Source organism: Mustela erminea, chromosome 18 (assembly GCF_009829155.1).
Source record: "Mustela erminea isolate mMusErm1 chromosome 18, mMusErm1.Pri, whole genome shotgun sequence".
Lineage (NCBI taxonomy): Eukaryota > Metazoa > Chordata > Mammalia > Carnivora > Mustelidae > Mustela > Mustela erminea.
The window spans coordinates 11,819,895-11,835,918 of record NC_045631.1 but is presented as its reverse complement, the minus strand read 5'-3'; the positions used below and the strand labels follow the sequence as shown (position 1 = coordinate 11,835,918).

The 16,024-nt window shown below is 56.0% G+C and overlaps 1 protein-coding gene across 1 annotated transcript in view; it reads left to right on the top strand.

The window, feature by feature from the left end:
- The window catches only part of MAP2K3 (mitogen-activated protein kinase kinase 3), a 29,356-nt gene extending 16,772 nt beyond the window's left edge, over positions 1 to 12,584 (top strand). Inside the window, exons 4-12 of the mRNA XM_032320861.1 lie at positions 423 to 536; positions 739 to 858; positions 2,178 to 2,294; positions 3,525 to 3,576; positions 4,993 to 5,120; positions 5,622 to 5,699; positions 9,970 to 10,109; positions 10,780 to 10,825; positions 11,470 to 12,584. Of these exons, the coding sequence (XP_032176752.1) occupies positions 423 to 536; positions 739 to 858; positions 2,178 to 2,294; positions 3,525 to 3,576; positions 4,993 to 5,120; positions 5,622 to 5,699; positions 9,970 to 10,109; positions 10,780 to 10,825; positions 11,470 to 11,553 (879 nt within the window). The 3' untranslated portion in view covers positions 11,554 to 12,584. The remainder of the gene's footprint in view (positions 1 to 422; positions 537 to 738; positions 859 to 2,177; positions 2,295 to 3,524; positions 3,577 to 4,992; positions 5,121 to 5,621; positions 5,700 to 9,969; positions 10,110 to 10,779; positions 10,826 to 11,469) is intronic.
- The last annotated feature ends 3,440 nt before the right edge of the window (positions 12,585 to 16,024 follow it).

The following is a 16,024-nucleotide window of genomic DNA, read 5'->3' as shown; positions in this document are numbered from 1 at the left end:
GGCCCAGGGCCATACTGCCTGCTGTGAAAGCAAGAGCTTCGTTCTGTTCTTTCTGTCTCTAGTGCCTGAAACCGGAATGTGCACATAGTGGGGACTCCACAAATACCGGCTGAATGAATGATTCCGTCCCAACCCCTGAGTGGGGTGGGGAGCAAGAGGGAAAGGGCCTCTCTGGAGCTCCCTGTGCCAACTGGGGGCATTTTATAGGCGGTCATATTTATGCCATGTGATCGTCTTGAATGCTGCTGTACCCATTTTACAGAGAGTGGTGTGAGTCTGAGAGGTGGTGTGACTTGGCCCAGGTCACACAGCAGAGGGTGGTTGGTGTAAGATCTGAGCTCAGATCTAACTGACTGGCTGTTTCCTCTCTGCTGCCCCTGCACTCTCCTGACTTGTGGCTTCTCTTTTATCTGTCCCCCAAGAACTTCGAGGTGGAGGCCGATGACCTGGTGACCATCTCGGAGCTGGGCCGTGGAGCCTATGGGGTGGTGGAGAAGGTGCGGCACGCCCAGAGTGGCACCATCATGGCCGTCAAGGTACACAAGGGCTCCACCTCATCCTGCCCCACGCAGCCCGGGAGCTTGGGGACACTTGGGTGGGCTTCCTGGAGGAGGCACAGGGGCTGAGCCTATAGTATGGCCCGTCGGTACCCATTGGAGCGCCTAGTCCTCCTGCGAAGGGATAGGGGGTGGTCGCCCTCTGCCGCATGGCCCCTGACCGTAGCCCTCTGTCCTGCAGCGGATCCGGGCCACCGTGAACTCACAGGAGCAGAAGCGTCTGCTCATGGACTTGGACATCAACATGCGCACAGTCGACTGCTTCTACACTGTCACCTTCTACGGGGCCCTCTTCAGAGAGGTGCGGCCCTGGTGCATGGGTGGGTGGGAGGTGGGGGCTGGGCTGCAGGGAGGAGCACAGGCTGCCCCACCCCACCTTCCCTCTGCACACCTGCCCCTCTCAGTCTGGCTGCCCCACTGTCTGCTGTTGCTCACTCGGGGACCCCAGGAGACGTTTGCCAAGCGCCGCTGTGTGCCAGGTGCTGGGCACCAAGGGAGTGAGACCACACGTGCAGTGTTCTTGAGAGCTTTTTCCCAGGACCCATACTGCCTGGTGACCCTGCTTCCTGCCTCTGTTTCCTTGTCTATGAAATGAGGCCAGTGATTGTATCCACCTCCCAAGGTCACATAAAGATACAATGATGTGACCCAGGGCCTGGCACTCAGTCGGTCTTGGGGGTCACCTGCTTGCTTCCCTGGCGTCCAGGCTGGCATGGTGGGGTTCTGAGTAGGGGCAGCCAAGGAGGTGTGCAAGGGTCTGGTTCTTGGTCTGTGGGCAGCACTGGTTGTGGGATGAGAGAGCAATTGGGGGTGATGCCAGGGATTGTGGCTTGCTGCAGCTGAAGGATGGCCTTCTGCTAGATGCTCCCTGGTAGACAGTGGGTCTACCAGGTCCCCAAGTGTGCCGGGTCCGTGCCTCCTCACCCTTGGCTCATGTGCTAAGCACCTGGTGTGTGCCAGGGGCAGGCTGCCGGTCCCCTTGCTGCGGGGGGGCAAGACACAAACCTGCGCCTCGCTGCATGCTGGGTCAGAGTCGGCAGGGAGGCACCTGGGCCTACAGGTACCCCACGGAGATGCTGTACCCAGCCTTCATAGAAGACTGTCCTGAAGGATGAGCGTTTGTGGCAGAGCTGGCAGTGGGGGAGGCTGGGCTTTGCAGGAGAAGAAGGGAAGCATCCTTCAGGGCTAGAGCTAGGATGACCCGTGTGTTTTGGGGGCCGTAGCGGCTGAGGTGAGGTTGGTCTGCAGGGCTGGGGCATGGAGCTGAGCTGCAGCTGGCCCGAGACCCCCATGCGGAGGGACACAATTGGGTGTGTGTTTTAGTTACTTCTTTCTGGAAACTACCATGGACTTCAGAATCAGAGGGAGGAGACCAGAGGCAGCAGAGCTGGTAAGGCTGGCTGGCGTATCACTCACTAGGGTAGTCAAGCAGGGAAGGCGGAGAAGCGGAAGTTGAAAGATTGCAGAATAGGAAGAGCTGGGAGCAGGCAGGTGTGTCTGTGGGGAGGCCTGAGCAGCGCCAGAGGGTCAGGCCTGTGCTGACATGGCCCTAGCGCAGGCTGTCCAGATCCCGGCACCACCTGCGCTGACCCGGGCTCACCTCCAGCTGTCCTTCCACAGGGAGATGTGTGGATCTGCATGGAGCTCATGGACACATCCCTGGACAAGTTCTACCGGAAGGTGCTCGAAAAGAACATGACCATTCCAGAGGACATTCTGGGGGAAATTGCTGTGTCTGTAAGTGACCTTGGTCTTGGGAGGGGTTGGGGGATTCAGGTCCATAGCCAGGGGCCCCAGCCCTGTGCAAGCAGGCACAAAGCCCAGCCTCATGGTGAGAGCTTGGGCACAGCTGGGTCCCCAGTGGGGCCCTGAACCTGGGCGACTGCCCTCCAGGGACCCAGTTCTCCCAGAGCCTTCTTGCTGAGGAGACCCCAGACCCTGGGGCTCCCAGAACCACACAGATTTGGCAGATCTTAGGTTTCTAGTTGTTTTTTTTTTTTTTTTAAGATTTTATTTGTTTGAGAGAGAGAGAGAATGAGAGAGAGCAAGCATGAGAGGGGGAAGGTCGAGGGAGAAGCAGACCCCATGCTGAGCAGGGAGCCAGATGCGGGACTCGATCCCAGGACTCCAGGATCATGACTTGAGTTGAAGGCACTCGCTCAACCAACTGAGCCACCCAGATACCCGGGATTCTAGTTTTTGTGTACCCACTCCAGAGATTTCTACACCATTTTTTTAAAAAAAGACTTAGTACTTAAAACTTCCTTATGCCAGAAATGCCCTAAGGCAGCTCACAGAGGTACAAACTAAACTGGGGGGAAGCTTAGCATCCACCGCTTGAGGTCAGGTATGTCTGGAGGAAAGTAGCCAAGCTGGGCTTGAGCGTCTGGCAGCCAAAGGGAAAAAGGAAACAGGATCAGTTATAGTGGTGCCTCTTGGTCCTCACTGCACGTGGGAGCATTGAAAACACACCGTGCCAGAGTATCGAGTTAGGGTCTTTGGGGTAATCGTCAAGGGTTCCCCACTGTGTGTTCTGGAGGGGAATGGCTCAAGCACATGGGCCTCTGGCTCTGCTGAAGGAGAGGAACCAGGGATGCTGAGGAAGAGCTGGGGTTTGCCCAAGAGCCTGCTAGGGGTAGTGACAGCCCCTTGGAGGGGTCACAAGCCTAGGACTCTGCAAGATCTTGGGTACATCATTTTCCTGGTAAAGGCTGGGGCCTGAGACACTGGCCCACTCGGGTGGGAGGGAGAAAAGCAAGAGGCCGGGTATGCCTGCACCGGGATGGCCACGACACTAGGGTCAAAGCTGGGATGCAGGCAAGAGCCTGGGACAGTGGGCAGGGGAGGGCTGGGGTGCATCTGTGGCAGAGGGAGACAGGTGGACATGAGTAGGGGGTCTTACTGCTGTGTCGTGGTTAACAGAACCAGGAGTAACAGCAGCCTTGTCTTTCCTCCTCCTGCCCCCAGATCGTGAGGGCACTGGAGCATCTGCACAGCAAGCTGTCCGTGATCCACAGAGGTCAGTCTCTGCCGCGGCCCCACCGGGGGTGGGGTGGGGTGGGCGCCTGCGGTCTGCTCAGAGGCACGGGCTTGCCCAGTCCTGCAAGGAGCGAGGACCTCTCCCCTTTCTCCAGATGAGCTGCCTGAGGTGATAGGTAGCGAGGTGCCCTTTGGGATCCCGATTGAGCCTGCTTCCCAGTCCAGGCCACTGTCACTTCTCCAAGCCATTGTCTTCCGGTCCCACCACACTGGGCCCAGCTGCACGCCCCCTGTCCACTCCTCCAAGCCCTTAGGTTTGCTGGTGCTTGGAGCAAGAATTGGACTTCGGTCCTGGGAACACTGACGGGATTTGTTTTGACATAGCGTTGACATATCGTGAAATGCACAGATCCGTAGTTAACACCTGATGAGTCTGTTCAGAATTTACGTCCACATAACCTGGCCCTTTTCAAGATGCAGGATGTTTGCACCTTCTACCCCACTCCAGAAAGTTCTCTGGGCCTTTCTTGGTCAGTCCCTGCCCCTATATCCCCCCTTTGCCTCTCATCCGGTTTTCCCCCACAGTACATGGGTTTTACTTGTTCTTGAACTTCATGTAAATGGATTCGCGTGGCCTTTCTCCAGCCTCTGGCACTCAGCCTAATGTTTGTGAGGCTCAGCGGGGTCGTGTAGGTCGTAGTTCCTTCTTTCTCATTCTGAGTAGTTCACTTACCCGGATGTCCCACTTCTCTCAAAGCTCATTAGACCAAGGCCGCTTCAACTCCTGGCGGTTCCCCCAGCCCCTGTTCCCCCCACCCCCAACCACTGTTGGCAGCTCAGTGTGGAACCTGCTGGTCCTTTTCCTGTGCATTTCTGTGCTTCTGCACGTCGCTATAGGAAAGCATGGAGGTTGCATGTGTGCTGCATGTGCTTTTGCTGGAAGATTCCCTGCTGTGTGGCCTGTATCCTACTCAGCATGGACCCCTGTCCTGTGTTTATGCTTCTACCCTGTGCCTCCTGGCCGAACTTCCCATTCTCTCAGCGTGGATGCTGGCTGGCTTCTGGGTTCTCCACCGGTCAGTGGCACCACCCCCCGCCAGAGCCCCAGCATGGGAGCACCCTGGAGCTGGAGGTTCTGCCAGGAAATAGGCCAGGTGCCCCCTCTGGACAATGTGTCCCGAGTGCTGATGGTGGGCGCAAAAATGAGGTCCTGGTAGAAACTCCCTTTCTTCCCCCCTTGTGACTGCTGGCCAGAGCATGTTCTGGCTGTGCTGCTCCCATCTTTGTGGCCTTGGGCTGGAACAGCACCTCTTGGAGCCTCGTCCCTCATCCACTCCCTGGGCCCTTGTATCATCACCTGGGCCCGTGGGTGGTGGGGGTGTTGGAGGAGCCTGTTGGCCTCTGGCAGTGCCCCACAACCCCAGAAGATGAAAAAGGGGTGTTCTATCCCTGGCAGATGTGAAGCCGTCCAATGTCCTCATCAACAAGGAGGGTCATGTGAAGATGTGTGACTTTGGGATTAGTGGCTACTTGGTGGATTCTGTGGCCAAGACGCTGGACGCCGGCTGCAAACCCTACATGGCTGTGAGTGCTCCCCCTAGAGGTTCACGAGGGAGGTGCCTGCAAGATCAGGGTTGGGTCCTGTCCTCTGTCTGTTGGGGACAGGGCTGTTCTGAGGCCCTGCATTTCCTACCACAGCAGGGGTGATCTGTAACCCAGCCTGGCCAGCAGCCCCACTTTACCCCTGATATTGGCGGTGTCCCAGATGCCCTTTTAGATGATAAAAGTTTCCGTGACCTGTAGGATTTGTGTAGGTCCCAGCCCTGTCCCAGAGGCCTGAGGGTGCCCCCCCTTCCCGGGGCAGGGGTGGCTGTGAGGCATAAGGTTTGGGCCTTTGCCATAAGACCCTAGCCCTCGTTGGCCTCAGTTTTCTCCCCTGCTCTGTGGGGGGTGGGAGAGAAGGATTAGCACTGACCCTTCTGGTTGGGGTGGGGTAGGGAGGATCTAGCTGAGGGAGCCTTGGGTGTCCCCTATTCTGGCCCCTCACCGTGAGGTGGGTGTTCAGGCCTCACTGGTCCCTTACAGCCTGAGAGAATCAATCCGGAGCTGAACCAGAAGGGCTACAATGTCAAGTCCGATGTCTGGAGCCTCGGCATCACCATGGTAATTGCTTGTAGCTGGGCCCCACCTTTGCTGGTCTGGGGAGGGGGGCTGGGGGTGCCATGGCCCTCCGGGAGCTTTTGATGGGCCCATCCAATAGTTTAGGCCTGGAAAAAAGGGTTGGCTTCACAATCTGAGAAGAGAACATGCCATCAAAAATTATCATATATCTAGGGGAACATCTACAGTGATGTTAGCCCTTTCCAGCGGGGAGTGGTGTCCTTCTTGAAAGTTCGCGATAGCTTATGGTAACCTATCAGACCTTCCCCAGAGCTCGTGGCACTTGTTGAGAAATCACAGCCAATTCCAAATTAAGTGAGCTCCTGGTACACAAATGATTTAAAAAGCAAAATGGCAAAATTCTTAAGAAAATTATTTTCTCACAGCAAGAAGTTTGTTGCTTGTGAGGTCCTGGTGCATTTCCTGGAGTGTGGTGGGATGGGGTGGATGGGTTGTCAGTCCTGGGGCTGTGGGGGTAGGAGGGGTGAGGGCGGGTCCCCAGCCCTTAGCTCAGCTGGGATGGCTACATCTGAGATCCAGGAGGAGGGCTGGGCCATTGTGCCTCTTGTTCTTTCTAGAACCGCCCAGTGAATGCCTGTTTCTGCCTGAGTCAGGGCTTGGCTCAGGTCTGGGTCAAGGTTTATTTAGATACCAATATAGAAAGCCTATTTTGGTACCCACGTGGAGACCAGAATGCAGGCTCCCCAACCCGGGTACATGGGAAAACGTTGTTGTCAAAATGGCCCCAGTGTGCACTGAGCTTGCTGGGGGGGTCATCGGCCTCCATCCCCATCCCAACCATTGGCGCTAATGGGAGGTGTCCACAGTGTGGTTGTTTCCATGGTCATCACCCTCCCTGTCCCAGGCCCCTTGGGCCTCCAGGTCTTGGGGGTGGGGCACAATCAGTAATCCAAAACCAAACCAGTATAACACCTAGTGGGAAGGGGTGTGGAGGGAGAGACTCGGGGGGCAAGAGAGCAGCACAAGCTTCTGAAGCAGTAGGGGAGGGCCCTGCAGGACTTGGGGGCAAAGGCCCTGAGGTGGGGGGTGCTGCCTGGAGTGAGCCTGGAGGGTCAGATTCAAGAGGAGGTCAGAGAAGGGGTGCGGGGCAGTTTAGGGTCAATGTAGATGTTTTGGATCTTACTGATAATGGGTTTCATTATCCTCACTGCCCTCCTCATTGTGTGACTGTCACCCTGTAAGCAGTGCCTGTACACACTGACTGGGAAGGGACCCAAAGCAAAATCATATTGTCAGAGACACGGAATTGGGAGATACCTTCCATTTTTCCATTGAGTACTGCAGACTCAATCCTTTTTCAAGTAAGTGGTTTTTTTTTTGAAGCAGAGAGGAATGTTCGAAGGCTAGAGGTGCACGGTCTACCTGCAGATAAGAGTCTCCCAACTCCTCAGTTAAAAAATCAGAGCAAATTCTGGCTGGATTTCCAGATGACACAGGGCTGGTTGGATGTTAGAGACCCCCCACTCATGACCGCTTGACACATATACACCCCTGCACCCCTCCATCTCTTCCTCCCATCCATCTGTCCGTCATGACTGGGGACCCACCACATCCCAGTGACGGTCTCAGGTGTTGGTGGAAGTCGGGCAGGGTGTGCTAAGTGTGTATTTCAGGTAGCAGGAGCTGCGTCACTAAGTGCTCCAGAACCTAGTGCCAGAAACCGGCGACAGTTCCTTGTTTCCCAGGCTTCTGCAGTGTGGGCTGGACTAGCTGGGCAGTGCTTCCATGCCATCTGGCTCTGGCTGGGGTCAGGGCTGGGCTTAAAGTCCGGGAAGGCTTAGCAGATGTAGGGCCACTACGTGACTGCCTCGGCCATTTGCTTGCTGGGTTCCAGGGTAGCTGATGTCCCCTGCGATGGCTGGCTTCCTTGAAAGAGAGACTCTGTCCTGCCTGTCCCAGGATGGGCACTCTGTCACTTTTGCCTCATTCTGTTGCTCAGAGCGTCCCAGGCCAGGCCAGGGTCAAGGGGAAGTAGAGTCCATGTCTGGAGGGAGGACTAGCTTGCACAAATGGGAGAAGCTGCACTGGTAGCTTAGGAACCCGGCTGCCCCAGTAGAGGTTACGTTTGTCCCCAGAAGTTATGAAAGTCATAGAAACACCATCTAAAAATAGTAAAAACAAAAACAAAAACAAAATCAAGATGAAAAATAAAAAAAGACGAGAGGTAAAAAAAAGACAAAGTAAAAAACAAAATGAAATGAAACAAAAAAGACCAAAAAAAGAAAAAAGACAAAAGTAAAAAAATCATTAAGGAGACATAGCCCCTTCTCCCTGCTGTCCACTGCCAACATTGTGCATTTCCTTCTAGATGTTTTCTCTGGTTTTTATTTTGCTTTTTTCCGTTAGCATGGCATCACTCGTGTTTCCCGGAGTTGTGAGAACCCCCCGTGGGCATCCCCTTGAGAGACCCCACACCATCTGCCCCCATCTCCCCAGCCAGTGTCGAATGGGGGCTGTTTCACTGGTTTCCGGATTTCTCTTTCCTTTCAAAGTCCCTGGGTGACCCCGGGGGAGGGACTAGCAAAACCCTGGGTGCCAGGCCTGCTCCGTGGGGGGTTTCCCTCCAGGCCTCGGAGCCCACCCTGGGTAGCCATCTGCGGGCACGTGGGCACAGCCACGGAACCTACAGACGTGGGATGAGATTGGGAAGGCTCTTGGCCGTAACAGGTGTTGAGCAAGTGCTGAGCAGATGAACAGTGAATGGGGTATCACGGAGTGTGGCCCTTGTGGTCATGGTCTCGGTTAGGGTCAGCTGCCCTGCAGCAGGCCAGTCCACGGTGCCGTTTTGACTGCCTCTTAATACTCTGTTACAAATCACACCACACCATGCATTTTGTGCCCAGAGGCTGTTTTGTTTTGTTTTGCATATTTTGAACTCTAGAAAAAATTACGGGGGGTGGGAAAAAGGGTTAGGAGGTGAAGAGTCTGGACGGTTTTCTGTTTTTCTAATTATAACTCTGGCAGACCACTGGATCCTTCCGTGGAAAACCACACAGGACCCTCACTTCTGCTACTTGGAATCGGTGAACGTTCTAGGAAAAAGCACCCTGAATTAGTCCTGTGAAAGTCTTACCAGCTCACAACCCTGCCCGCTGCGGTTTGCAGACCCTCCATCTGTGGGGTGTGTTTATGTCTTGGCTGGAAAGGGGCCTTTAGCCTAATGGGAAGGCCCTTTCTTAGCACAATAATTAGTGAGCTGTTCAGGCAGCAGTTGCCAACACGAAGCATTTGTTTGAGCTGAGGTCTCTTGTGTTCATTATGGTGATTATGGCCTGTCAATGAGAAGTCTCTGTGCTATTCCAGGCGGGGGCCTGGGCTGACCTGATTTTTTTTTTTTTTTTTTTTTTTTTTAATTCGGCGTCAAAATCAGAACCCAGAGTTTGTCTCAAGATAGCTGGTCTTTTCCACAAATGACTTCCCGCCAACTGCAGGCGAGGCATGTGGCGAGGGGCCTGGCACGGGGACAGAGGCCAGGTGGCTTCTGTGTCACCTGCAGGGAGCTCCGGGTTCAGTAGGACTGACCAGGCCTCCATGGTGGCTGTGTGTTCAGGAGGTCAGCAGGGAGGGGAAGTCTTCCCGGAGGAGGAGGCCTTGCAGAGGGGTCCTGCAGGACGATGCTGTGAGGGTGGGGCGGGAGCAGCTGCACACTTCAGTTGCTGATGGGCCCCGGGGGCTGTGGCCAGAGCTGGTCAGCGCAGGCCTCTCCGTCTACAGCTTTGGGGAGAGACCGGCTTGGGAGGATAATTTCATTTCCCATTTGCCTGCTCTCTCATAGCAACAACTGCCCAAATGAAGGGCAGCAGGTCCTTAAGACCCCGTGGAGACTGTCCGGGGGTGGCCTGTGGCAAGCGGGGAGGCTACTGCCTACCCCACGTGCCTTTGCTGACTGCTGCCTTGTGGGAAGGTGTACCAGGGCTGCAGCGCCTCTGATTCTTCCAGATGAGCTGGAACTTGGGTTTTTACGTAAAGCCTGAATTTAGGTGGTTTCAAAGCCCGATGACAGTCCCACCAGTCACCACCCCGGGCTTGGTTTGCTTCGTGAGCCGTAGTCTGTGCCGACTGGGTCAGGGGAACCGACTACCGCTGTTCCCCCAGCTTTGATCTTTGTTCTGATGTCATGCGTCTGCCCCTCAACCCTCCTGTGGCCCAGCTTCGGGCGGCAGGCCAGGCCAGGTTCCCCAGGTTCCCCGCACGGCCTGCCTCCAGGGGCCAGGTGTGTGCGCCTCTGACCCGCGCTCCTGCCTCCCCGCAGATCGAGATGGCCATCCTCCGCTTTCCGTATGAATCCTGGGGGACTCCTTTCCAGCAGCTGAAGCAGGTGGTGGAAGAGCCGTCTCCCCAGCTCCCAGCTGACCGTTTCTCTCCCGAGTTTGTGGACTTCACTGCACAGTGGTGAGTCTGCAGCCTCCCAAGTCCTGCCCACGTGACATAGCATCAAAATATGCAGGGCAGAAAGAGAGCACGAGGAAGAGCTGGCAAATGATGGTCTTTGGATTTTGAAAGCGATCTGAAAGACCACAAGGTATTCAGAAGTGAGAGAACATATGGACATATCTTTGTACTATGGGCAAAGAGATACTCAGAGGAAAATTTGTATCCTTTATTTCTTTTATGGGAAAATAAGAAAGACTGCAGACAAATGAGCTTGGCAGGCAGAGGTCACTGGTCACCTTGCCCCTTCACACCTGGGTGTCCCTGGTCCCTGGAGCCGGCATGAGGAGTTTCCCTCCTGATGAAGGACACCATGTCTGTGGTTGTTAACGACTGCGTTTCACTGTCGTTTGGTACTGGATCGTTGAGAATTCTCTGGATCACTCTGGAGATAAGAAAACAAATATCCCAAGAGGCAAAGCAACTTGGTCTAAGTCTCTGTAATGTGTACCCCCAGATCCCACTCCATCCTCAGGAGTCCCCCAGAACAGTCCCAGCCCTTCCTCCCAGGGCCCCAGGAGGACATGTGTGTCCTCACTGCCCACTTAAGGGTGAGCCCACCCTGGCTTGGCTGGCCTGGACCTCCCTCCTCCGTGCCAGTCTGCCTTCAGCCTGCCCCGTTCTCTCCTAGCTTGAGGAAGAACCCTGCGGAGCGCATGAGCTACTTGGAGCTGATGGTGAGTGCGGGGCGTCGGCCACGTGGTGGGGCTGTGCGGGGAGGGCCTCCCTGTGCACAGAGCCCTCAGCACCTCTGGCTTGCCTCTGGCTTGCCTGTCCTGAATCATTCAGCTACTCAGTTGTGCCTCAGGGTGTGCTCAGACATACCCCGGCTCCCTCCCCATCCTCCACACCAGGCCCCTTGGAGGGGCTCCAGCGGTGCTCTGACAGCTGGTGCTGAGGGCTGGGGTGGGAGATGGTAGGGGGAGGGAAGCCATTTCCTCCGAAGCTATTGGAGAAGGCCTCACAGAGGAGGTGATATTTGAAGTGGGCTTGGAAGGATGAATAAGGACTTCGGTGCTGATGGGAAGGGCATTCCACCTGGCCCTACGCCTGCTAGGGGTGGGGTGGAGGGAGTTCAATGTGGCCGGAGGGTGGCTGCAGGAAGGAGGGCAGGGGGAGGAAGCCAACCCACTGTGTCTTAGCTAGGAGGGCTTCCTGGAGAGGGAGGTTCTAGAAGGAGGCATAGGAGATCGCCAGGCAGAGAGACGGGCCCTGGGCAGGCGGAACGCATAGGAGCCAGGGGTGCTTTGGGGAGGCAGGGGCATTGCTGCCTGGCCTCCGAGCTCTTACCCATGGTGACTGGCTTCTCTTGTCCCGCCAGGAGCACCCGTTCTTCACATTGCACAAAACCAAGAAGACGGACATTGCTGCCTTCGTGAAGGAGATCCTGGGGGAGGACTCGTAGGGGGCGGGGCCGTGGATTCCCTCTGGCCCTCCAGCGCCCCACACCCCCTCCGCTGGGGCACTGCTTGCCCACACCCACAGCCTTGGGTGTTTGGGGGAAGCCTCAAGGGGGTTGCTCTTGCCGGACTTGGCAACAAGCCGTTGGCCCCAAGTGCCAAAGAACCAGACCACCGGGGCCTTCAGTCAGGCCCATGTGGGCCCCACCAGTGCCTCTGCCCCTGCTGCTCCATGGACCCCAAGTCTCCAGCCCCTAAGATCCTGGACTTGGACGGGCCTGGATGGCTTCCGCGAGACCCTACTGCCCCTTGCGGAGAGGGCAGCCAGTGCCTGAGTACGGGAAACTGCCTGGGCCCAGCCCTGGATGCCACCCAAGTTGTATATTTTTTTTTAATCTCTTGACTGAATGGACTTTGCACACTTTGGCCTAGGGTGGCCACACCTCTGTCCTGGCAGCGGTGTCGGGGGACATGGTCGGGGGATGAGCCACGTGAATCCTCCTGCGCCCCCACGAGTGAGACAACAGAGCCATGTGAGCCTTCAGCCCAGCACTGGCAAATGGGGCCTCTAAGGGCACATGGGCTCAACCCAGCCCCTGGCCACTGCCTTGGGAGGGGGGGTTGTTTCACTTTTTTTTTTAATTTATCCTCTTGATTTTTTTTTTTTTTTTCTTTTGCTTTGTGGGTTTGGCTCTTTTTTTTTTTCTTGCATGGTGTGGAGCCGATCACTTTTCTCCCACCCCCTTAGGGACCAGCAGGTGGAGACCCCCTCTCTGCTCAGTCTGGGGTCTAGGGGGATGGGCCCAAGGTCTCTGCTCAGAGAGGTGCTAGGGGAGCTGTCCAGCTCACTCTCCTTGGGGACCGGCTCAACAGGGGCTGTGGATTTGCTTTTGGTGTTGTTTTAAAAAAAAAAAAAAAAGGAAAAAAGAAAATATATTTTTTTGAAGAAAGAACTGTGCCCAGGGTCTTATCCCTGATGGGTTGGGGCAGTTACCTGATTGTTGTTTTAATTTAAAAAAAAAAAAAAAAAAAAAAGAAAAGTGGGACAAAGATTGTGTGAGACTGTGTGTCAGAGCGGCGAGCCCCACTCTTTGGTGAAGGTCGTGTAGGATGTGCTCTTACCCCTGGGCCAAGGCCAGAGCAGCATGATCAGGGGAGGTGGGGGTTGGGGGAGCTGCTGCTGAACCCCTCAGGCCCTGCCTTGAACAGACCCTCGCACACGTGAGGGCACTGCAGCTCGCAGCGGAGGCTACAGGCCCGGTGCTGGTCCCTGAGCAGAGCAGCAGACACAGGCCCAGCCCACTGGAGGACTGCCTGCGCAGCGCCCCCCAGTGAAGACCGCACTGCCCGGTGCACAGAGGGATGAACATGTGCCAAGCACTGGCCCCCAGCCTCGCCACAGCCACCTCATCCAGGCTGTTAAGTAATTGTTTCCGGTTATGTTGTCATCCCCACTTTACAGATGAGAAAACAGGCCAGAAAGCTGAAGTAACTTGCTCAAAGCCACACACCTTGGAAGGTGGAGAGACTGAGGCCTGGGTCCCCTGAGAGAGCTCTGAGGAGAGTCATGGGGGAGCTCAAGGAAGGTTCCTTGCCAGGGTCCAGAGTGGCTCTATGATCCTGTGATCTGTTAGGCCTGGGCTAGGGCTGACACCCTCCTCCAACAGATGAAAGCAGAAGGGAATTTTTTTTGCTCATGTAAGGACTGGCTTCAGGCATGGTTCGATCCAGGGGTCTGGCTAATATCCTGAAGAACTTGTGTCCAGCTTACCTTGGTGTCCTCTGTCTGGTTTCACACTTCCCTCATGGGGACCAAGTCAGCAGCCAGTGGCTCCCACCAGCTTAGGGCTGCAGCAGAAGTCTCAGGGCTGACTCTCCTAGCTAGGAAGGGGTCACATGCTCATCCTGCCAGTCGCAGGCCAGGAGGATCAAACTGGGGAGAGTCAGCCTACTACATCTTGAGGCCTGAGAGCAGGGCCTCCCTAGTCCTCCATGGGAAATTGGGCCATGTTCCCTGAAGGAGGCGCTGATCCCTTTGTGGGGTCCATCTCTGTGCACACTCCTCTCAGCCTCAGTTCAGCCAGAAGTGAAGTCTGGTTTTTACCCCAAGTTGGTCTTCAGTCTGGGACAGGCTTCTGCCTATGAACCCTTCCCCAGCACAGCACTGAATCATTTCCAGGCACTTTGTGCCCCTCCCTATTTCCCTCATGAAGGCAGCTTCTCACCTGTGGCCTCTGCCCCGACTGTGGCCTCTGCCTGGTGTGCCCCTCCCCATCTTCCTGTAGCTGTGTTCCAGGTCTGCTGTGTCCACCTGCACATCCACCGGCTTGTGGGTCTGCGGTGTCCCTGCCTCAGAGAGCCCTCCCCCATCTGGTCCAGCCGGGCTACCTCATCTTTATCAGCGTTATCTGGGTAGATTTGCCACTGTTGTGTCCCCATGCTGACATCTAGCAAGTATTCAGTCAACGTTCGTTGAATGAAAACGCGAATGAATGAATACACGAAGGGAAGGATGAGGGCGTGAATGAATTCTGAAGCCTTGTGTGTAGGTGCGCGCGTGGACGTATGCGCGTGCGCGGATCGGCTCGCAGGCGCGTGCGCGCTCGTGTATGTATGTGTGCGCGCACAGGACAGGCAGGACCCAAGTCCCAGGGGCGCGGCCCCAGTCGTTCCTCCTGCCGCCACCAGGAGGCGGCAGAGCCCCGACTTTGACCTCGTGTCCCCGGAGCCCCGCCCAGCCTCCGAGCTCCCTGCCCACCCACTCTGCTCCCCACCCCTCACCCGCACTCGATGCTCTCCAGCGGAGCGACCGGGTGGGTCGGGGCGGGCTGGGGGCCCACGCTGGGGCTCCGAACCTCTCCGTCCAGTTCTCGGTCTCTGCACCCTAGGCCCACTTGTGCTCAGCCAGTCCTCTCCTTGTGTGCGCGGGCCGAGTTGGGAGCTCTGGCTGATGCAGAGTGAAAGGGCAAAGGCCTGACTCATCTACAGAACCTCATGGGTGCACAGCTGCCCCCCCCCCCCCCAAGCTGGCAGATCGCTCTTCAGTTTACAAAGAGCAACACAGTTTACAAAGGACTTTGCACTTTGCAAAGCTCGGGGCTCTTTACAGCACAGTGTGCAAAGTAATTTACGTTTGCAGAGCCCTGTACTGAATTATAAAGCACTTTGTAGTTTCCCAAATAGTTTACAGTTTGCCAAGTGGTGGCCCCATTAGGAAGCACTTTAGGGTTTGCAGGCAGATTCCTCTGCACATAGTTCAAACAGAGGTTGTTTACAGATTCCTTTACTATTTATAGAACCCTTCAGATTTTACAAAGAGTGTCCACGCATCCAAGTGGGGGGTTCCAGTTTTGACATTTACAAAGGACATGCTAAACCCCAGGCCGTTGACAGTTCATATAACCTATGACCTCTGTGAAGGCTTCCAGCGTGCTCCTCACTGAAAGTGGCCGGGTCTTCTCTTCCCTATCCCCAGGTTGTGAGGTAGAGGTCAGAGGCCCTTTGCCAGTGCTGGTTGTCTTCATTCCTCTCCAGGCAGCACAGTCTGGTTGGGGATGGGGTGCCCATCCCTGGGGCTAAGTTGTCTCTCTGGAACGATAGATGGATGGCAGAGGCACGTGGACTTTCTGTTGCAATGACAGTAGTGAGAGCATCCTCATCAGGCAGCATTCAGGCCTGGTCAGGAGTGGGAAGGCAGCCTTAGCGGGAAGATGAGGCGAGTTCCCCTCTGGAGGCCAGGGAAAGGCCAGGGAAGGTAGCCTCCCTTGTTAAATATCAGCCCAGTCCCTTGTCTCCTCAGAACTATGCTGTGGATCCCACCTCCACTCGTCCAAGCCTCCTGATGGCCCACAGCGCCCACACCAGCTGCTGGCCATCTCACCACTCTCCCACTTCTTATCTGCGCTTCAGACACACAGTGCTCAACCACGCTAACCCCACCTCAGGGCCTTTGCACTGACTGTTGTCTCTGCCCAGAACACTCTCCCAAGATGTCCTCCCGGCTGGCTCAGATGTTTACATGCAGCCTCATGACAAAGGCCTCCCAGACTCCCAGAGACTCTATCCCTCACCCTAGCATATTTTCTTCCCACTGCACCAGGAGCTCTCATATGGGTGCCCGGAATGGAGGGGGCCCTGGCACTGACAGGAGGTGACAGGTGCAGGGAAGGTGCCCTCTGACTTCAAGGCTGAACCTAGAACCAAGGCAGCGGGGCCCGGGAGCCCAGCCCCATCAGAACTGTGCCAAGGTTTGGGTGGCGGCTGGGGGAGGTGCTGCGGTTCTATTTATTTTGGGGCATCAGTCCTGGGAGGGCTCTCCAGGAGCAAGGTAACACTTCAATGCGCTGTGTGGAGCGGTGCACCTCCGAGAATGGGAGCAAACAGCTCAAGGCCACACAGCGAACAGCACCAAAGCTGGGCGCTCAGCGCTCCGTTGGCATGTCCCGCGCAGCAGCCATCCACAGCCTGAATGGGGCT